Source organism: Phocoena phocoena, chromosome 19 (genome assembly GCF_963924675.1).
Source record: "Phocoena phocoena chromosome 19, mPhoPho1.1, whole genome shotgun sequence".
NCBI lineage: Eukaryota > Metazoa > Chordata > Mammalia > Artiodactyla > Phocoenidae > Phocoena > Phocoena phocoena.
Window position 1 is genome coordinate 44,032,199 of NC_089237.1, and position 22,335 is coordinate 44,054,533.

The 22,335-nt window shown below is 51.0% G+C and overlaps 2 protein-coding genes across 2 annotated transcripts; both read right to left on the reverse strand.

Annotated features, from left to right (window-relative positions):
* Positions 1-3,763: 3,763 nt before the first annotated feature.
* Positions 3,764-8,889, reverse strand: UNC119 (unc-119 lipid binding chaperone). Its single transcript, XM_065897631.1, has 5 exons — positions 8,658-8,889; positions 5,043-5,156; positions 4,426-4,528; positions 4,142-4,314; positions 3,764-3,876 (listed from the first exon to the last, which is right to left on the reverse strand). Exons 1-5 carry the CDS (start codon positions 8,887-8,889, stop codon positions 3,764-3,766), a joined length of 735 nt encoding a protein of 244 aa, XP_065753703.1.
* Positions 8,890-9,982: 1,093 nt separating this feature from the next.
* Positions 9,983-21,498, reverse strand: PIGS (phosphatidylinositol glycan anchor biosynthesis class S). The gene is made up of 12 exons (XM_065896618.1): positions 21,461-21,498; positions 21,041-21,180; positions 20,845-20,956; positions 17,559-17,648; positions 17,047-17,138; positions 15,378-15,585; positions 14,953-15,095; positions 14,120-14,234; positions 13,080-13,225; positions 12,421-12,521; positions 11,424-11,634; positions 9,983-11,065 (listed from the first exon to the last, which is right to left on the reverse strand). Exons 1-12 carry the CDS (start codon positions 21,492-21,494, stop codon positions 10,790-10,792), a joined length of 1,668 nt encoding a protein of 555 aa, XP_065752690.1. The 5' UTR covers positions 21,495-21,498; the 3' UTR covers positions 9,983-10,789.
* Between the last annotated feature and the right edge of the window lie 837 nt (positions 21,499-22,335).

Consider the following 22,335-nt stretch of genomic DNA (forward strand, 5'->3'; position numbering starts at 1 on the left):
AAAATATATAGGATTACAATATACTTTATGTACGTAAAAACTTTATTGGGTCTTCCCTGGTGGCACAGTGGTTAAGAATCCGCCTACCAATGCAGGGGACATGGGTTCGAGCTCTGGTCCGGGAGGATCCCACATGCCGCGGGAGCAACTAAGCCCACGAGCCACAACTACTGAGCCAACGTGCTGCAACTATTGAAGCCTGCGGCGCCTGGAGCCCGTGCTCCACAACAAGAGAGGCACCGCAATAAGTCCACGCACCGCAATGAAGAGTAGCCCCCGCTCACTGCAACTAGAGAAAGCCCGCGCACAGCAACGAAGACCCAACACAGCCAAAAATAAAAATTAATTTTTTAAAAAATAAAAAAAAAACAAAACCTTATTGTCCACAGGCTTCAGTAGAGACAACATTGGGTCCATGACACACAAAAAGTAAAGCACCCTTGCTTAGTTGCCAGGTGGTGGGGAAATGGAGGGTGGCTCTCAGGGGAGGGGCCAGCCTAGGGAGGAAGGCACTAGGGGCTTGGGACAGCAGCTCTTCACCATCTGGAAGGGAAGCATCTCAATATTTTACAAAGGGTGTGGCAGTCCCCATGTGCACCCCGGCTCCAGCCCAGGTGGGCACGTGTGGTGGGTCTCCCTGTAGAATTTGGGTTTTCCTGCTCAACCCAGGGGTGAGGTCCTCGTGACACCCCTAAGGAGTCAAAGCAAAAATGTCCGGCTGACTTCAAAGAGACAGAATCTGAGGCCCAGATCTGGCAAGGTCCAGATCAGCCTTCAGGTCAACAGCTCGTCATCACCAGAGCCAGGACTAGCCCCACCTGGCCCTGTCTTCTTCCTCCTTCTACTGCCCAGGGATCCTCCGGTTTCCAGGAAAAGTGCCAGGAACCAAATGCATCAAGTTGCACCATTAGCAGTAGGAACAGTGCCAGAGGCATGAAGACTTAAAAGGAGGCAGGGTGCCAAGGCTTCTCCCAGCCAGGCTCCTCCAGGCCCAGGGGACACAGACCTCTTCAGATGAGGGCCTCTTTGGTACATGCTCCAGGGATGAGGACCTCAGAACAGGGGCCTCCCTAACCATCTGAAGGTGGAAGTACAGCAGGCCCGATCCAGGACCCCAACCTGATTTGATTTAGCAGGTGCAGTGAGGACTGTTAGCAGAGTGGTAGGGGAGGGTTTTCTTCCTGACACCTGTGTTGGCCTAAAAGTCCCTCTTGCTTGCTATACCTTCTCTGTATACTTGTAACCTCCAAAACAACACTTCCAACTCCAAACACTTGTATACCTGTACAGCCTCATCTGCAAATCAAAACCCCCTCCCATCCCACGCCCCTTCCTCCCCTTTGTGACAGCTGACAGCTGCTGACCACTTACTTCTTGGTGAAATTCTTTCTTGCCTCAGTTTTAACACAGCCTGCTCCCAAACAGGCTCCTGCCCTCACCTCTCCGGCTTTTCTTCCTGTCTCCATCACTGGTTCCTCTCCCTCTGCCCTGCTCTCGAATGCTCATTGGCCGTCCCTGGGGTTACACATGCTCATTCAGTGACCCTCCATTGTGAGGGGTGGACGGTTAGCACTGAGTGTCCCATTAAGTGGAGCACATTTGGCATTCCGGTCCCCTGCTCACTGAACACCAGTAGAGCCAGGTAGCCACCATCACAAATACTTGAAAGTTTAGGACGACTTTGACAGGAAGAGATGAGGGAAGAGCATTTAGGCCCAGTGAACGGCATAAAGCAAAGGTTTGGAGGCAAGATTTATCAGCTGCATTCAAGAAAGTGAATATTTACAATGCGAAACACCTGTGGAGCCTTGTGGTTCAGGTGTTGGGGCTTCTGACAATGGTGGGCCACTGAGGAGGGCTAAGCAGGAATGACCTGGCCAGATTATCTCTGGCAGCCGAGTGAAGGGTGGATTGGAAAGAATGAAGCTAATAATAGCCAGTATATATTGAGTGCTAGGCCCAAGCCTGGGTGCTTTATACGTGTTGACTTAGACTGCTCACAATCAATTCTGAGGATTATACCCATTTTTCAGAAGATGCAGGCCCAGAGAGGTTAAATTGCACTGCCAACATTGCACGGCTATTAAGTGGCAGTGTCAGGATGCAAATCTAGGCAGTCTGGCTCCAGAGTCCACGTACTAGCGTAGTAGTGGCAGAGGGATGTTGAGGAGTGTAACTGTAGGAATTCGAGTGAGAGGTGAAGGAACTGGAGAGAAGTAGATGAAGTTGAGATTTTTAAGAGGTGAAATCTCCACGACTGGTGACTGATTGGATGGAGGTGGAAACAGGGAGGAGTTGAGACTGAATCCCTTGTTTGTGCCCTGAATGCTGGGGTGAATAAGATTCTTCCAAGAATCCTCCCTAGGACCCTCGAAGCAGGACGACTCTTGCTCCCCTGTATGCCCAGTTCATCTCATTCTAGGGACAGGTATTTGTTCCCTGTGTCTCACTCATTTTAGAATCCCAGAGTTCAGCCCAGGTCCTGGCCCCCAGCAAGTGCTCCACAGAACCCAGTTGAATTCCAGCCCTTCTGGGCCCCTCAGGCTTAGATGAACTCCTCAGCCCAGAGAGGGAGAGGGCAGACTAGCGCCACGTGTGTCCAAATTGGCGCTTGGAACAGTAAGCTGTAAACCCTGCAGTAAACTCTCCACCGATCTCAGTTCCTGAATTTCCTCCATTAAGGAAACAAAGACCTCCGCTGGGTCTGGGGTAGGACTGGGGGTGATGTTATATGCAGGGCAGCCAGGCCAGAGGGCCTCCCCGAGGCAGCTGAGGGCAAGATGGCTCCAGGCCTCAGCCTTCTCTCACTGATGAGGGCTAAAAGGACAACCTAATGGTCCTAGTGGCCTCTGGGGGTCAGGGAAGGTGGGGTAGAGGGCAAGGCCACCTCCCCAACACCTCCCCTCCCACCGTAGAGTCGGGGGCCCTTGTCCCAGCCTCTCTCTGTTCTTCAGGGCTGGCTACGACTTTTGGCCAAAGCTTCCCCTCTCAAGGCCTGGGTCTCCTTCGTTATCAAAGGAAAAACCCTTTCCAGCTGCAACACATACTAAGTGCTGACTCTAGATGCCGGGTAGGGGTCAGGCTGCAGCGGGTTAGGAGACAGGAGGGCCCTGGGGCCACATCACGGCCCCCTCAGCCACCAGCACACGCACATGCTGGCCCACAACCAGAGAACAGAAAAGGAGAAAGAGTTTATTGAAAACTATATACAGTTGGTCCAACCCCTACCCCAGGCTGCAATCTGGGCAGGTCCCTCCCACACCTCAGGCAGGATCTCAGCCCCTGATGGTAGAGGCCGGGGCTGTGGTCAGGGCCCAGACCCCCTTGGGAAGCTTGACTGCCAGACCCCACAAGGACCTTCCTCTGTGAATTTACAACTCTAAATGGCCTGTCAGTGGTGGGCAGGGGACAGGGAATGGGTCCCTGCCCCGACCTAGTCAAAGCCTGGATAGGGGAATACTATTCTGAAACTTGGGCCCAAGAGGCCCAGCTCGGCTGTCCGCAAGTCCTGGCTACCCCTCCCACGGGAGGTCTTCCTGGCTATGGAGGCAAACAGCCCCCACCACCCCACCCCACGTGCCAGGCCCCACGGGCTGCACAGACTTGGACGGGGGACATCAGGCACCCGCCCTCCCAACACTGACTAAGGGTTCAGGGCTTCTGGAGCACTGCCCAGGCAGAAGACCTGGGGCTGACAGGTGAGTGCTGGGGTGGTCACGGCTGTGGGCCCAGGACCCTCCTGGGGTAGGGGCTGGTTTGGGGGTCAGGGCATCCCGCTGTAGGAATAGTCTGCTTTGTTGTGCATCACCAGCCGGTCATCCACGAAGTAGAAGCTGTCAGACTGTGTTTCGTATGGGTGACGAATCATCTCGTTGACTGCAAGAGAGACCCAGCCAGTTGGGGCAAAGGTCAGAAGCCTGAGCCAGGCCACTGCAGGGGCTTCAGGACTAGGGGACGCGGACAAGCTGAACAAAGAGTTCCCCCAGCCTCTTTGAGCCTCAGTTTCCCTACAGATGACACACGAATGGTGGCCGGACACAAGAGACCCAGGGAGGGAAGAAAGGGGCTCAGACCCACACTCCCCACAACTTGGTCTCTCTGAGTCCCCCTGCATCCCTCCCACAGGGCCCTGCCCACGCACTCAGCTCCTCAGAGAGAGGGGGGAAATCATAGATGTGCTCGCAGGTGTTCTTGCTGCTGGGGATGCAGAAGCCAAAGTGGAAGTCAAAGCTTTTGAGCAGCTGGTTGCGGAAGTAGTGCCTCTCAATCATGCGGAAGTTGTTGACAGGCTTGTCTCCCACTGTGAACTCCACGCTGAGTGAGAGAAGGGGGCGGGGCTGAGCTGGAACTCAAGAAGGGCTCCCTACCACCCTCACCCGCACCTCAGCCCCCACCCCTAGCCCTCACCCCGGCCCAGTGACTCACGTGGCTCCCACCTGCCTCAGGCGGAGGAAGGCAGGCGTGAACTGGTAGCGGACAAAGCGCCCAGCATTGGGGTCCAGGTCCCGTGGGTTGATGGGCAACCGCTCTGTAATGCACCCCAGCTGGGGCTCAGTGGGTTTCAGGCTGGGGCCCATGCCCACCCGGGCTTTCACCCCAGGGCCCGCATCTGTCTGAATTTTTCAAAACTCCTCAGGAGATCCTGATGTATATTGAGGGTTCAGACCACTGGCTGAATGCTTCCAATTGCTTCCAACTGGTCAGCGGGTCACCAATTTCAACTGAGATTCCCTGAGCCGCAAGAGACAAAAAGACCTGGGGCCTCTGGGACTGCAGTTCCCAAGGGGGCCTGCAGGGGGCAGGCTGGCAGGGACTGAAGAGGCAGGATTGTCTTCCCAAGATGTCTAACCCCAGGAGCACAGGGAAGGAAAAGAAGAGGCCCAGCCCCAGGCAGAGGCCCCCCTGCCTGGTGTCTCCTGAGAAGGCCTGGGTGCAAATCCCAGCTCTGCTCTGACTCCTCTGTAGCCTGAGGAGTCCCTGGGCAGCCCATTTCACAGCCCTCGCCCCCCTCCCTCTGTCGATGGCCCACCCAACCCACTCACCTGAGGCTGGGGGCTTCTTGATTTCAAAGAGAACAGTGCCTGAATCCATGTCCCGAATCTTGAACCTGACGAAGTCAATCTTGTAGATATTCTCCTCAGGGGAGCACAGGTAGTCTAGGGGAGACGGGCGGCTGAGCAAGGAAGGGGCCTGCCCAGAAGCCCCTGCTGCCAACTCAGCTTTAGCGGAACCCTGAACTAGCTACCACCTTCCCTGCTCCTAAGGTCACTGCCTCGCAGAAAGAGAGAATTGAGCCCCCACCCTGGGAGAGCCCCCATAGTGTGCAGGAGACATAGCTCTGCCATTGGGATCTAATGGGAGACAAATCATTCCATCCTGGTAGCCTCTGGGGTCAGGGAGGGGCAGGGTGGAGGACAAGGTCAGCTTGCCAACACTTTGCCGCCCACCCAGGGGTTGAGGGCCCTTATTCCAGCCTCTGCTTTGCCAGGACTGGCTCGGTGACGGTTAACCAAATGAGTCTCTAATCTGATGGGGAGCCCTTCCCCCACCACCATGAGAGGGAAGATAGAGCCCTGCTTTTAGGAACCTCACTCTAACAGGGGTGACACAGCTCTGCCTCAGGAGACGATGCCCCCGCCCCCACCCCATAGCCACCCCTGGCACACATCTAGGTGTGTCAAACAAGGACTTTCTCTGACCTGGGTAGTGCTGGGGCAAGCGAACAACCCTTTCCCTATCCCTCCTCACCCCCCACCCCGGCCCCTCCTCTCCCCATAAGAGGCTTACACAAACCCAGCTCCCTTAAGCAGCTTAGCCAAAGCTCTGGTGACTCAAGCCCAGAGCCTGGAATATTGGGGGGAAGGGAGCCACCTTTGCTCCCATCCCTGTTGATCTTCAAGCAGGAGGAGGTCTTAGCAAACAGAGGGAACCCCCTCAAAGGTCATCCATCCAGCCTTGATGCTGAGCCACCCCCAGAGAGAAGAGTACAGGCAAGGCCAGTAAGAGGGTGTGGCAGGTGCATCGGGGGTGTGCACGGGGTAAGGGAAGTCCTCGAGCCCAGAAGAGGAACCAGGAATAGTGGTGGGCCCTGCTTGAGGAAGCTTAGAAATAGCAGGGCCTGATCGAACCCTCACCACTCTTGCAGCAGCAACTGCAAGCACTCAAGGAGGCCCTGGCAGCAAATAGGAAGGAACAGAGAGGTGCAGTGGGGGCTCTGGTGCTGTCAGCCTGCATAGCATCACATCCTCCACGTAGAGGCCCGGAAATCACCCTCCAGGTCCCTAGACCACCTCTTATTCCTCTGGGGCAGGAAGAGGAAGTGAATGTAAAGTCATTCTCTCTCCCTCAAGCCTGGGGCAGCCCCCTCCAGGAAGCCCTCCTGGTAGCCACCTGGCACCTTGCGGTCCAGCAGGGACTACATAGGGCTTGTGGAGGGGCCTGAGCCCTGGCCTGCCCATCACAGCCCATGGTGGTGAGAGGAGAGGAGGATGAATGGAAGCAGGCAACTTCTACCTCATGCTGTACACACCTTATTTTCACAGAAAGTAAGCACTAATCCAAAGATGTAGAAGGAGGGTGCGGGGCATAAGGAGAGGATGTGGCAGAACTGGGAACAGCATCCTAGTTGCCCAACTCCCAGCTCCCCATAAAGCCCTCCTTCTTCCCCCATTCTCTAACTTCTGGAGCCTCTCCTCTCACTTGAGAACAACTTGCAGTATGACCTCAGTCTATTCTACCGCAAACTCAACCTATCAACTCCTCTGTCCTTAGAGGAACTGAGGAACAGGAGAGGCCCATGGCTCAGGACACCACCTCCACTCCCTCCCTCTGCTAGAGAAGGATGAGGCCTGGGACCCAGGGTCAGGCCAGATAAGGGGCAGACTGGCTGAGGGCTCAGAACACAACTGCTCCTTCCCCTCAGCCACAAATAGCTTCCTAAGCTGGATTCAGGGCTGAGTAATCCAGGAACAAAAAACCTCAGACCTGTGCGATTAAGGTCAGAAGAGACCAGGCAGGGGTGTCAGTGAGGAGAGTCCTGGAGGCCTGTTCTCAACTTTTACAAAAGAAAGGGCTCCTGTGAAGACTCTTCCTCTGCTCATCTACAGCAGATGCCGCATCTCTAAGGGCTATAAATTTCCTCCAAATTCAGAGACACACGGTTGTACATGGGTTGGAAGCCCCCATAGGTGCAAAATAACTTCTAAAGTTACCTAGGACCTGGACAAGTTATACACCCTATAAGGAAGTTCTGCCCCAGAGCTAACCTGAATCCTAAATGCTGCTGTTGCCAGTTACAGCCCAATTGGCACCAACATCGGACTGGCCCAGGCCCCCTCCCTCTACCAGTGCCTGCTTGGGTAAGGCAGCTCAGCGCTCTGGGGGCCTAGCCAAGAATGGTTGCTGCCTGGCTCAGAGACAGGAGATGCTGGTCCCCCGAGAACCCAGATGCACAGGCCTAGACCTGCCATCATGGTCTCCTCCACAGCTCTGTTTGGAAGCCTTGGGCTCTGCTGCTCCTGCAGCTCCAGAGCTCAGGTCCACTCCAGCATCTGCCCCCTACCCCCACAGGGGAGCCCCAAGAGTTGCTCTCTCAGAGGGAGCTGCAGCAGGGTTACAAATCAATGAGGCCAAGGTAGTAGGCCGCTCCAAACGCCTTCTGTTCTTTGAGGCTCAGCCACTGCCTCTGCCATGAGACTTTCCAGTCCTTGTTCCCTGCCTATGGTGACCCCCTCCCCTGCCCTGAATGCCCAGTTGTCTGCCTCTAGGCAGCAGCCATGAGCAGTCCTGTGGGGCCCTCAGTACTATTGATAAAAGAGCCCTATTTACAGGGCATGCACAGCATGCCAGGCATGGTGCAAAATCAGAGGATTTATTTTCACAATAGCTCTGCAAGGTAGGTATCATTATCCCCGTTTTACAGATGAATATGCTCAGAGAGGTGAAGTTATTAGCCCAAGGTCACACAGTCAATTACATGGCAAAGTTGGAACTTCAACTTAGGCAGTCCAGCTCAGAAACTCAACCACAGTGGAGACCTGGCCTCCCAAAACAGGACAGGCCCTAGTCCAGGCTAAGAGTGGGCATTAACCCACTCCCTTGAGAGCGCCCAGAGCCAACCCACTGAACCTTCCTCCTCAGGTCCTTTCCTGGGGAGGGGGATGGCCCCAGAATTCCTGGGGTGTCCAGGGTGAAGGCATTAATGGTCGGGGAGAACTGAGGGTTTTGATACCACCCTAGTAACTCAGCCTCCATCTAGCCTCCAGGGTGGAGGAGACCGAGGGTAGACTGCACTCAGCCCCCTTCCTCATTATTGCAGAGAAAATCTTCAAAGGGCTCTGAAGACTCTGTGGGGAAGGGGTCACAGTTGCAGGTGTTGCTCCACTTCCACCTGGGAAAGGGGGATGGACTCCTCAAAAAGGAAGGAGTGGGGTGGAAATAAATCTCTAAAGGGACAAGAGGGACGCAGAGAGATCAAGGGAAGGGGGAACATGAGATCTCAGGCCTGGAGTCAGACGTGGAGGGGGACTTTGGTGGGGGAGGGGAGGCGGGGGGAGGGCGGGAAAGGGGGCGGGGGCCCGGCCTCCGCGCGCCTCGAGGGCCCCCTCTCGTGCTCTCCCGCTCCCGCCCGCGGGTGGCGCTCCCTCGCGGGTGCTCACCGCCCGTGATCCGCTGCAGCCCCAGCACGTCCTCCGGCCCGATCTGCTGCTTCCTCTGCAGCGGCCCCGGCCTGGGCCCCGGGCCTGCCTCCGGCTCCGACTCGGACCCGGATTCGGATTCCGCCTGCAGCTCCGTCTTGGTCTCCACGCTCCGGCCCGAGGCCCCTGGAGCGGGCTCCACCCCCGTCCCGGCCCCGCCGCCGCCGCCGCCGCCGCCCTTCTTCACCTTCATGGCCTCCCGGGGCCGCAGCCAGCTTGCTGCCGCGGCGGCTGCCTGCGCCGGCTGGAGCCGAGGGAAGGGGGAGCGTCCGCAGCCCCGCCCCCGGCCGGGCAGGGGCCCCAGGTACCGCCCCGCCCCCAGGGTGGGCCCGGTACTGGCCCCGCCCACCTCCCGCCCACCTGGGCTACTCACCCGGGGCAGGGAGGCGGCCCGCCCTGGGCTTCTTTCATTTTTTCGATAGGGATTTTAAGGGGTTTTGGCTACCTTTTCCTACTTACTCGCTGTGCTCTAGCCACTCCGCCCCTCCCTCTGCCCGCAAGCAAGTTCCCACCTCAGGGTCTTTGCCTGGGATGCTCTTCCCCCAGATGGCCTCCTCTTGTCCTTCTGGTCTCAGCTCAAATGTCATCTGCTCAGAGACCCTCTCAAACACCCCCAGGCACTATCTGATCAGCCTGTTTTTTCTTTCTAATGCATTATCTGAAATTAGTTTCATTTGCTCACTGCCTCCGCCTCCTAAAAGTCCTAAAAGACCAGTTCGGTGAAAGTGGAGATCCTGTCTTTGTTCTCTATAATACCCAGCACCTAGCACAATGCCCCGTGCAGCCTGTGCTCAATACCGTTGACCCTCGAACAACATGGGTTTGCAGTGCGTGGGTTCACCTATTTGTGGATTTTTTCAGTAGAAAATACTACAGTACTACACGATGGGTTGGCTGAATCTCTGGATATGGAACTGCAGATCAACAGAGCCAAATATAAATTATACTCTGATTTTTGAATGCACAGAGGGTGGGCACCCCACCCCCGATGTTGTTCAAGGGTCAACTGTATGTTCTTTTTTTGAATTTATGAATCAGTTAGTATCTGAGGGCTTACACTGGTACAAGCTATTCTCTCCCAGACCCCCTGCTAGACAACCCAGGACATACGGAAGGACAATAGCCTACAATGTCCAGCCACCACAGGGCCCTCCAGGACATCGAGGTAAGAAGGGCACATGGCCAGGTGGAAGCGAAATGGACCAGTGAGCCCAGGAGGACAGACGCCAGGAAACTATTACTTACACACGAATGAAGAATGAAAGGTATGCTCATATTTCATATCATTCCAATTCACATTCAACCAATGTTTCTTGAGAGCCCAGAATATACCAGATACTATCACATGCTCGTCACATTTAATCCTCACAACCACCTTGTAGGGGAGGTATCATTAGTACTATTTTAACAAATGAAAAACTGAGGCTCAGAGAGGATTAAGTGGCTTGTTCAAAGCTCCCCAGATGATAAGTACAGAAGCAAGGGTTTGAATTCAGGCATGTTTAATCCCAAGTCCAGAACTTTCCCCGCTCACCACACTGCCTCTATGAAAGGGTGAAGGGAACCTCTGCCACACCCAGCATCAGGCTGCACACAACAGGTACAGCCAGCCAGGAGGGAGGGGAGTCAAGGAGAAGGTCCCAGAGGTGACAGGTGCTTGGCCCCTTCTACGAGAGCAGTGCTAGGGCTCTCCCTGAGGGGTTAGAGAGAAGCGTGGAGGGAAGGGCCCTAGAATCCAACCCAGGGCTTTCCCCTAATGCTCCCTCTCAGTGCAAGAGGACTGTGAGGAACAGGGCAGAAGCACAAGCTGCCCCTGCTCCAGAGGGAGACAGAAAAGGGCCTTCAAGTTCAGGCCGGGTAAGGAGGCCCAGATGATGTGTCTTTTGAGGATTGGGGGGTGGGGGGTGGGGGGACGAAGAGTGGGAGGGACCTGAGTCAGAAGAACGGGAAGGAGTGTTATACTTTGACTGCTGGAGTAGCAACAGAGCAGGCTGGAGACAAGTCATTTGTGGCAGGCCCCATTATGTGCCTCTCAATCTAACACCTCCCCTCCTGGCTGGAAAGGAAGGCTTCCTACTGTGATGCTGCCCTGCTCAGTCTATCTTCTCAGGCTTTTTCCAGGACTTGCGAGTCTCCAGGAAGATCTTGAACAGGGACAAGAGGATGGGCACAGCCATAGGCAGGAAGAGTGGGATGTAGATGGCAAACTTCTGGTCATCAGGGAAATAGAGGAGGTGGAGGAGCGAGGGATCAAAAAAGGCACGCTCTGAGGATGTCACAGCTTCCTGGCTGGCAACGAAGGCAGAGGCCAGGTGCCCAGAGGCCAACTCCTCCGCTGCCTTCTGGACTGCAGCTACGGCCCTGTACACCTAGGAAGGGGGCAGGGGGTTACCAAAACGTCCTAGGCATCGGTTGGTGGGGAGGGTGGGAGAGGGCCTCACTGTGTCTTCCGTCTACCAGGCAGGTTGCCTGGAGTTCGCCCAGGATATATGGAGGCCGGTAGAAAAGGGCTAGGGGGTATCTTCTTAGTGCCTGCTTAACACCTCACACCCGCACTTAGACTCCTTACTAGGGAGCTGGCACTGACCTCCAGAGGAAGCCTGGGCACTCAAGGATGGCATGCCCACACATCCTCTGGACCTCAAATGGCTCTCTGGTTTCACCACACCCTGGGCCCTGCTGGCCACTCCAGTCCTAGGCCACGGAATCCATCCCCTGCCTGCTTACCTCAGATGCCACATCGTCCTTGATGACAATGTTGCTGATCTTGCCCAGAAGCTGGGCCAGGGAAGTGAGAGTGGTGGTAGCTGTGGCCAGGTTCTCCACTGACCGAGCCCAGAGCAGCCGGTCCAGCTCCCAGCTCATTATCCCTTCACTCTTAGGCCCTGAAAACAGGCATTTTGGAGGCAACTGGGGCTGAGCAATCCCAAAGAGCAGCCTGTAGGAACAGCAAAGAAGGTCAAAGGGGCAGAAGGTGGGAGAAGATGGTCAGGATTCCTAGAATAACTATTAGGATTTTCGATCTCACCCAGAAGCACAGGGGTTGTAGGAAGTGCCTTAGCGTCTTAGGGGGTGAGCAGCAACACTAAGTAACACAGAGCCCCAAGCCCCAATTTAACCAGTGGTTTTTCACTTTTACCTGTTTCTATATTGTTTCTATATTATAAGATCTTGTGTGAAAAAAGGTTCCATGGCTAAAATATTTCTAATTAACACCAACTAGTTTAATCCCCTCACCCTGTCTACCCTCTCTTTGGACAAACGGGGCCCCTGAGCCTTAGTTAAGGGATGATCCAGGACCACCTCTGACAAGGCACGCGTGTGTGCCTCTCTATTCCTGCACCATGGCAGACATTGCTAATCAATCAGAATCCTCTTTCCTGATGAGCCCAGACACATTCTTAGAATACTAACCACAGGGCATCAGGAAGCCACTATCAATAGATCCGTTTGCACAAGAATTAACAGCTATTTTCTTAAGCATCCCTAATCACAGCCTATGGACCTGACATTCATGAGCCTATTTTTCCTGAAACGCTTTTTGTCAGCAACTAGTCTTTCTTAAGAGAAGGATGAAGTGATCCTTGGAAACCTTTCTTGGTTTCCTTGGGGCTCCAGGCACAGCCAAGGTATCCCTGCCAAGTGAGGGTTTACTGCAGTCAGCCCAGGAGACTGTGGTCAGTCTCAGTGGCCTCGCCCCCAAGTGGATCCCCCAGGACCTCACCGCAACTGAGCCAGGAACACCTCCATCACCCGCACCATGTCCACCTTGACTCTCACCGGCAGCTCCGAGCCATTGTAGGCTTTGGGGTCCACATTGTATACCTGCAGGGGGAAATAGGGGTGCCTCAACATCACGCCAGGACCATGCAAAGCTCTACCCTAGACACTCTGGAGGCCATGAGAGGAAAGGAGACATACTCTGTGCTCTTTAAAAATTACAAACCTAATATTTTTGGAATACCTGCTATTAGGAGCTTTATATAAATTATCTCCTCGACTCCCTCAAAAATCTTGTTAAAGAAATATTTTTAATTCCATTTTAAAGTTCCTACCCATGAGAAACTCCAATCTAACAGGGGAGACAACATTCCCAACCTTGTTAAGACTCCCACAAACAGGGCCAAGATCTAAGTTATACACAGAATAGTCCTAAGTCAGCGCAAACTGCAAGTGCAAAAGGGTCCTACTATATAAACACTGATGGAAATAAGAAGCAGTGGGGCTGGCGGGGGGCGGTGGGGGGCACGAGCTCACAGCACCTCACCACCACCCGCCAACCCAGGCTGGGCCACACAGGACACCAGAGGAACAACAGAAGGAACAGTCTCAATGAACACCCCTGATGTTTGGGGCTCTGGGGTCTCCGTGGTGTGACCATACCATAATGCCACCCCAGCGGGGGCTGTGGAAGGCGTTGGTGGCCACTGGAGCCCCATCCTTGTCCTGAATGTACAGGGGGGAGTGGGCAAGCTCAGGAACATAGAGTAGAAAGTTGAGCACCGGGTAAAGGGAGGCAGCGCTGGATCCTGTGGCACAAAGAGAAGGGAAGTCAGCACACCAAACACGCTGGGTCTAGATCTTAGGTCTAGGTCAGCCTCTAACTTGCTGGTCACTCACTCTGGGCCTCATTTTCCCCAACTGATAATCACTAGGATATCCTCCAGGCCTGGGTTTCTGTGGTAAACAACTCAGCATTCTCCCGAGATGTGCCACATACATGAAGTGCAATCCTCAGCTTCAAACTGCCCCCAAAGCGCCTCTCCTCCAACAGCCTCCCACCTTTTCCGGCAGTGCCATAAAGCAGTCCCTTGGACCTTGTAGGAAAGAAGGGAGGGAAGGAGGGAAGCAGGGAGGGAGGAGGAATTCGCCAAGGCCTCATGTGCTGCCCCACCCATACCCCTTGGTCCACACTGGCCTAACCCTGGTGCCTAAAATTCCACAACTAGTGATATACTCCCTTTGGTTTGCCTCTATTACAGTTCTACTGTACTGTACTACCTACTCTTCTGAGATACCAGTGCCAAAATGAAAAACTGGAACCCCCGCTTCAAGGTTCCTCAGCCTCAATCAGCAGAACTGTCGATTCAAATTCTGCCTTCCTGTACTTCTGCTGCTGTCTTTCCTACACGTGTGGCCATATTTTTCCTGGATGGCTTGCAGGGAGGGAGACGCAGCCTATCCATTTGTTTATAAAAAGTGTTGGGAATGTTTAATCAATGCTTTTCGATGTGACAGTGTGGAGATGGAGATATCAACAGACTATCGTGAAAAAGGAGCCTAAATGCCCAGCACCTCCTCAACGCCCTTGGACCAACGCAACCTGGGAGCCATCGCTATATATAACCCGCCTCCCACCCCAGGCTGAGCCTTCAGGGTCCTTCCCCGGCCTGGCAGAAAGACCCTCATCGTCAGGAACTCACCCAGCCGGGACTCCACTGGGTTGATGACATGGGGGAGGCTGTGTGCGGCCAAATAATAGCTGGAGGAAGCTGGGTCAAAGCGGGGGTTTACCCCCAATACTGCGTAGTAAAGGATCTGTAGAGCAAAGAGGGAGCATACTATTTGTCTACTGAGCTATATTCCAATTTGTCCCCCCAAAAGATTTGAGGTGCCTTAAAAAGATAACCATTAGGCAGGGCAAAATATAAGAGACAAAAATCAAGGCCGAGAGAAAGCAGGAGTAGGGAAAAAAATAACAAAGCTAAGGGTAAAGTTAACACACTAAATCCAGGTTTTGAACACCACGTTATTTTACCAGGCTTTCTCACAGCCTAAACAAAGAATAGCATAATTCAGTGTCCACAAGATCAAATCAAATCAGTTATTCAGAAGTAATTTCTCCCACTACCAAGACCTGATAAAAATTTCTCCCACCTTTTCCCTAAAAGGACACTGTGTAATTCAGAAGACTACATTCATCACATCTTTATTGTTATTACATTAACGTATTTCAGGAAGTTTTTTTTGTTTGTTTTTTAATAAATTTTTAGGATGGCACAACTGGTGAATACAGTTCCAGAGGGAGCCATAAGGAAGTTACTTTTTTAACAAGCATTGACAAAACTCCCCAAACTGGACACCAAGGAGAAAAAGTAGACCCCAGAACCATATACATACACCGGAATTTCCTGGCAAATCAGCAAGCTCAAAGAGCTGGAAGAACAGACTACACTTGTAAATGCCAAATATGGAGGGACTTGGAAAAGGATGGTGCAGCGGGGAAAAGGGCTCCTCAACTTGCTCCCAGTCTCACCTGAGAGTCCACAGAGAAGTTGCCCACAGCTCTGAGGGCATTCAGGAAGGGCTGCACATAGCGCCGGACAGCCCCCTCGATGTCCCAGTGGACGTCATGGGACTTGGGGTCAGGGTTGAGTAAACTGAAGGTGATTTCATAGCCTATAAAAACAGGAGTCAGGGAAGCCAGAGGCATCTGTGGATCAAAGGCAGCCTGTACCCCTGGCTGAGTTGAACTTGGTTCTCCTCTGAAATGGGGCTGGTTGCCATCATGGACGCAAAGGGAGGATAAAAGTGGGATGAGGAACACTGAGTGCTTTAAGAAAAAGATGAAACCACAGAAGAAAGGAGTGAAGCGTTTGCATGCAGATTCCCCTCCTGCCCCACTGTCTCCACATAATTCATTTCCCTCTCCCTTCCCGTGGCACAGCCTGGTCACCCTACCCAAGCTGGACTTGAGAGGCCGCCTCTTATCAGAGCTCCACTTGTCCTCTGGGAGGTGGTCAGCCAAGGCTGCAGCAAGCACGTCCTCAGTCAAAGACATGGCCTGGGCTACTTGGATTACACGGCGGCCAATGATGTTAAAGGCCTCCCGGTGCATTATCCCCCGCACAACTGCCATCCTCTTGGGCCCAATGTAGCTCATCATGTCCTATGAGGGGCAAGCAAGGGACAGAATGCCCACGGCTCAGGGAAGAAAGCAGAAGAGCACTCTGGCTCCTGTCTTTGAGAATCTGGCCTTTTGCCACCGACCAACAGGCCTGCACCTCTCTAGACTCATTGAGAACTATTATGTCAACATTTCTGAGCTATGGGTATATATGAGTGTTTTCATTCATTTCAGTTCCCTTCTCCTTCCCAGTTGACATAGGTGCAGGCAACAGCTATATCTTCATGGGCTGGAAACTAAGAGACGGCATGCTGAGCAAGAATAAACAAACAACTGGAAAGTTTGATATAAGTAAATGGCAAAGAGGCAAGTACAAGAATTTTCACAGCAGAATTATTTGTAATAGGATAAAACTGGAGACAATCCAAATGCCTGTCAGCAACAGAATGGATAAATTGTGATATGTTTATACAATGAAACATTAGATAGAATTTTAAATGAATGCATTAGATTCAACTAGACATATTATCATAGATGATTCAAACATAAAGGTCAAGCAAAATGAAAACTAGAGAAGAACATGCGCTTCATTACGGCATTTATATAAAGTTCAAAAATATATAAAATTAAACATATTGTTTATAGAGATATATGTGATAAAACTTGAAAGAAAAATATGAAAATGATACATACAAACTATGGTCACCTTTGGCTGCAAGGGAGTGGGATATAATCATGGAGATGCACAGGGCTGTATTATAGTTTGCAAGCTAGGGGTGGGTACATGGATGTTTATTAAAATTTTCCTTCATCTTTTTGTAATAATTAATATTTCATTATAAATTAAAAAATAAAATGGTAGCCGGTACAGCTCCCGCCAAACCTTTTGCTCAGAAACTGAAAAGGTCAATGTATTGCTCATATTATCATCACAGCCCATTCAAACCAGCTTCTTTAATCCTACTGATTTTTTTTCCACTTTAAATTGGAACTTTAGGACTTCCCTGATAGTGCAGTGGTTAAGAATCTGCCTGCCAATACAGGGGCATGGGTTCGAGCCCGGGTCCGGGAAGATCCCACATGCCACAGAGCAACTAAGCCCGTGTGCCACAACTACTGAGCCTGCGCTCTAGAGTCCGTGCTCCGCAACAAGAGAAGCCACTGCAATGAGAAGCCCGCGCACCTCAACGAAGAGTAGCCCCCGCTCACTGCAACTAGAGAAAGCCCACGTGCAGCAAAGAAGGCCCAATGCGGCCCAAATAAATAAATAAATAAATTTATTCTTAAAAAAAAAAAATGGAACTTTAACCACATACAAGCCTTGGATTTAGAAAGACCCAGAGTCAATGAAAACAATCTCTATTTGCATTCTTTTTAAAAAATACTTGAGGAGAGTTTTCTGTAGCAATCGGAAGGAATGGGCAGCAATACTGCAAGAAGGAGACTTAGGAGAGGACAAGCTGAAGGGAGAAGGCATGTCCGCAGCCTCTCTGCTCACCCTACCTGAGGGAGAAGTGAGGAGTGTTCAGAGATCACGTACACTGTCAGGGAGCCCTCTGCTTGCTCTGATGGCTCAGCAAACATGGTTTCTGCCTCTGGGGACAAGAACAGGTGGTGTACCAGGAGCGCAAACACCATTCCCTCTCCCTCTGGCTCCCACACGGTGCCTAACCCATCACTCCACCTCCCGCTCACACCCAACTGACACTGTGGCCAGGCTTGGCCCTCGGTGGCCCAGGCTGAGACACAAGGTATCTCATTCCCAGCTTTCCCAGAGAGATTTTGGAGTTAAGACAAGTTATGGAGGGAGTCCCCTGGTGGTCTAGTGGTTAGGATTCCGGGCTTTCACTGCCGTGGCCCAGGTTCAGTCCCTGGTCAGGGAACTGAGATCCTTGCAGGACACATGGCACAGGCCCCCTCCCCCCCAAAATAAAGGACAAGATATGGAAACTACACACTTAGAGATCAGAAGGAAAAAGAGGGCTTCCTGTTAAAATGATCACCCCTCCTAGTACCTTGTATACTGCCCAATGACAGGGCTTCCTCCTCATGATCCATAGCCCTCCGATAGGCCTTCTGGAAACGGCATTTGATTTTCAATTTGTCTTAGAGAAAAGAAAGAAGCATGATGAGAAGAGCAAGTGTCAGACTCTGCCAACCCTTCCAGCCCTAATGCTGTCCAGTGTCCAAGGAGAGCAAGATGATTGTTTGCAGAGAAATACCAAGAAGCAACAGCTAATTCTAATGATTTCTGCATGGATGATATAAATACATGACACTCCACCTCTTCCACCTGCCCAGCGCTTGCCTCTCGCTGTGCACCTTCAACCTGAAGTACCCTCCCCACAGGGAAATCTATTACAATATTCATTACATTAGTAGGTAAAAGGAGGAAAACCATATGATCGTTTCAATAGATGTCTCAAAATAAACTCAGTGAACATTCTTGATAAAAATAAGATGCACACTTAATGACAAAACACTATAGTTCCATTAAAATTAGCACGAAAACAAGGATGCCTGCTATCTCCCCTATTATTCAGCACTGTTCTTCCTGAAGTTCCTGACCAATGCAGTAAATGAAAAAAGAGAAACATGAATATTTGAAAGAGACAAAATGGCCACTTTTTGAAGTAGCATAATTATTTTCAAAGAGAATCAAAGAGAACTAAAAAACTATTATAAGAAAATGCAAGAATGGGTAGCTTTCTAATAAATACCAGCAATATCTAATTAAAAAAGCAATATTTTTAAAAATCCCAATTGCAGTAACAATAAAGAATATAAAAATATCCAGGAATACATGTACAAAACTGTAAGAAAAAAAAAAACCAGGACTTTACTCAATGACATAAAAGAAGATCTGAATAAAATGGAAACACATACAAGGCTCCTAGATGAAAAAACTAAATATTCTCAGAATATCAATTCTCTCCAAGTTAATCTAAACATGTAAGGCAATCCCAAAGGGATTTTTTTCACCACCTGGAACTTGACAAGCTGAACCTAAAATTTATTGGGAAAGTTCTTCTTTACAGAATTCCAGAAGAATGCAGAAGAAATGGCAGAATTTAAAAATTGCCATTTTGCAACCTAATGAAATGGATTCCAGTATCAACAGATGCTAAAATCATCAGGTGAAAGGTTGACAGAGAACTAAAATACAGAAGTCAAGCTGACAATATCTGAACTAAATAATCATCTTTGCATCACCCAAAGTGAAACAACCAGGCCACTACATGATATAACACGATAGGAAGTACAACACACCAACTGTGAAGTTTTATTGCCTAAAAAACTGAACATGGGTAGTGTATATATGTCCATGCCACTCTGTCACTTCATCCCAGCTTACCCTTCCCCCTCCGCACGTCCTCAAGTCCATTCTCTACGTCTGCGTCTTTATTCCTGTCCTGCCCCTAGGTTCTTCAGAACCACTTTTTTTTTTTTAGATTCCATATATATGTGCTGGCATCCAGTATTTGTTTTTCTCCTTCTGACTTACGTCACTCTGTATGACAGACTCTAGGTCCATCCACCTCACTACAAATAACTCAATTTCGCTTCTTTTTATGGCTGAGTAATATTCCATTATATATATGTGCCTATATACAGTACCAAACGTAAAATAGATAGCTAGTGGGAAGCAGCTGCATAGCACAGGGAGATCAGTTCGGTGCTTTGTGACCACCTAGAGGGGTGGGATAGGGAGGGTGGGAGGGAGATGCAAGAGGGAGGGGATATGGGGGTATATGTATACATATAGCTGATTCACTTTGTTTTACAGCAGAAACTAACACAACATTGTAAAGCAATTATACTCCAATAAAGATGTTAAAAAAAAAAAAAAACTGAACCTGGGGACTTCCCTGGCAGTCCAGTGGTTGGGACTCTGTGCTTCCACTGCAGGGGACACGGGTTCAATCCCTGGTCGGGGAACTAAGATCCTGCATGCCACAAAGTGCGGCCAAAAAATAAATTTAGGACTTCCCTGGTGGCGCAGTGCTTAAGAATCCGCCTGCCAATGCAGGGGACACGGATTCGAGCCCTGGTCCGGGAGGATCCCACATGCTGCAGAGCAACTAAGCCCGTGCGCCACAACTACTGAACCTGCGCTCTAGAGCCCTCGAGCCACAACTACTGAGCCGACGTGCTGCAACTACTGAGCCCACGTGCTGCAGCTACTGAAGCCTGTGTACCTAGAACCCATGCTCTGCAAAAAGAGAAAGCAGTGCAATGAGAAGCCCTTGCACCACAACAAAGAGTAGCCCCCGCTCGCTGCAACTAGAGAAAGACCGCGAGCAGCAATGATGACCCAACTCAGCCAAATTATAAATTAAATAAATAAATTTTTAAAAATTAAAAAACTGATTTTAAGTAAACCTCTAGATCTAACTACCAGTTTATAAGAAATATGGATACTAGAGAAATAAGTTAAATGAAACCAAGAGGAAGAAATCTGCCAAATCCAGAATGTGAGATGTTCTATCAAACAAATGACCTGGTTTCTCCAACAAATCAATGAGAACAAGTATATTGGGATGGGGTAGGGAGAGCTAGTATATAATAAAAGAGACAAGAGACTTAAAATGGGGATCATAATGTTAGGATTAAATGAGGCAACACGTGTAAAGTGTTTCACCGAGTTTCTGGCATATAATGAACAACTAATATTAGCTATCATTATTACTAACTAGTGTTATCCCTCCCTCTCCTCCTTATTTAACTTGAATTCCTACATATCCTTTAAAAATCTGGCTTAAAAATTACAGCTCTCAAAACCTTCTCTACCTTTCTTTCCTCCAGACAGTTATAGTCTCTTTCTTAAGTACAATCTCTGTTTCTTATATACTTATATACTTCTGAGATTTCTTTGTCTCTCTCCCCTACCTATGAATTTCTTGAAACCAATATCAATTTCTTATTCATCCCCAAATTCCTGATACCTACGTGCCTAACACTCCGTAAAGTATTTAATGTTAAACTGAATAAGGCCTGTATGTAAGTCCAAATTGATTCCAAACCCTGTGTTCATTCCACTACATCCCACATCCTCCCCTATCCCGTAATGAGCATCACCTACTTCTGATCAGGTAGCACAACTGTTTTATGAATAAAACTGCCCCTTTAATGGTGAATACTGAATTTAAAGCTGCTTTTTTTCTTAGCAAACACACTGTTCATTCGAAGTGGCCTTTTAATAAGTTTGTAATCACCTTTACGGGATACCCATGCTCCTCCTATCCAACCTATCTGCGGACTGAACTCAGACCAGAAAGGCAGCCCTGATCAGGAACTCACACTTCAGAGGGATCTCTCTCTCATGCACAACGGTGAAGGGCAGCTTTTCCTGGTCGTCCAATGGCACTGATTCCTGGGTAAACACGACAGTGACCGGCACCATGAGCCGGAGCTGCGGGAAGAAGCATCAGGGCCATCAGTGAGTCTCCATCTTGCCGGTGGGCTGTCCCCTGGTCCTCCACCACCGAGGTCTTACCTGCAGGGAATTCAGCCCACTGATCTGGGAGTAAGGCAATGGGGCCCGGTAGGTCTCCGTGGTCTTCCACCAAAGCGGCAGCCCCAGCACGATGACCACCGCGGCGAAGAAGAGGGCGGCGCGCTTGCCTCGAACCACCTCTGGGGACACGGAGGGATCCACTGAGGCGCCGCCAGAGGTGGGCTCGGGTGCCGGCCCCACCCCCGACGCGGAGGAGCCCCGGCAACCTGTACTCAGAACCTCTCAGCCCGCACTCGAAGGGATTCCCCGGCGAGGGGCCCGGACCCTAGTCTGAAGGGATGCTGTCTGAGACGAACCCTGAACCCCCACTCGCGGGACCTCTGGCACAACACAGTCCCCACCCCCGCATTCCTCCCTCGCAATCCGCGAGCCGCAGCCCCCTCCCGAATGCCGCCGCACCTAGGTCTGTAGCTGCGGCCCCCGGGGCCGCCATACTCGCTTCCAACCACTCTTGCCGCCGAGGGGAGGAGCTGCGTAGGCCTCCCCCAATCGGAAACCCGCAAGGAGTGGGCGTGCCCACGGCAGCGATCGCGACCAATCACGAGCGGCACTCCAGACGAAAACCGACGAAGGGTGGGCGGGGTGCGCAGAGAGCTTCTCCCAGAGCTTGAAAGGACGCTGACCCGGCGATTGAGGAGCTGTGCGGGTTTCGGTTTTGCTGGAAGACACCCTGCGCTTCCTTGTGGAACCCACTCCTAGCCCAGGGAATATGAGCGCAAACTCTGCAGTTGTTAAATACTAGCCGGGAGACCACGGGAAGCTGTAAGGCTCAGTGTTCTCATCTGAAAAATGGAGATTCTTGACTAAAATGAGGTCATTCATGGAAAGAGCACACGGAAAGTCGCTTATCACGATCATTGTTTATCATCCCTATTATAGAGCTCCTCTTTCGGAGGAGCAAGCTAATAGTACGTTTTTAGGATATTTAGCTCATTTAGTATTTTTAAAATTCATTTGAATTCATTTACAACTTGTTAAAGTCTGAATACCTCACTTAAAATTCTTGAAAATTCATGAGCACAGAATTCTGGATGATCCTGATCACTTGGGTTCAAATCCCAGCTTCACCACTTTACCTGAGTGAGCTTGAGAAGTTAATTAACCTCTCTGTGCTTGTTTCCTCATATTAAAATAGGGATAGCAGGGAATTCCCTGGCGGTCCAATGGTCAGGACTCTGCAGGTGGCGTGGGTTCGATTCGGGGAACTAAGATCCCGCATGCCCCGTGACGTGGCCAAGAAAGATAAAATTGTTTTAATAAATAAATAAAATAGG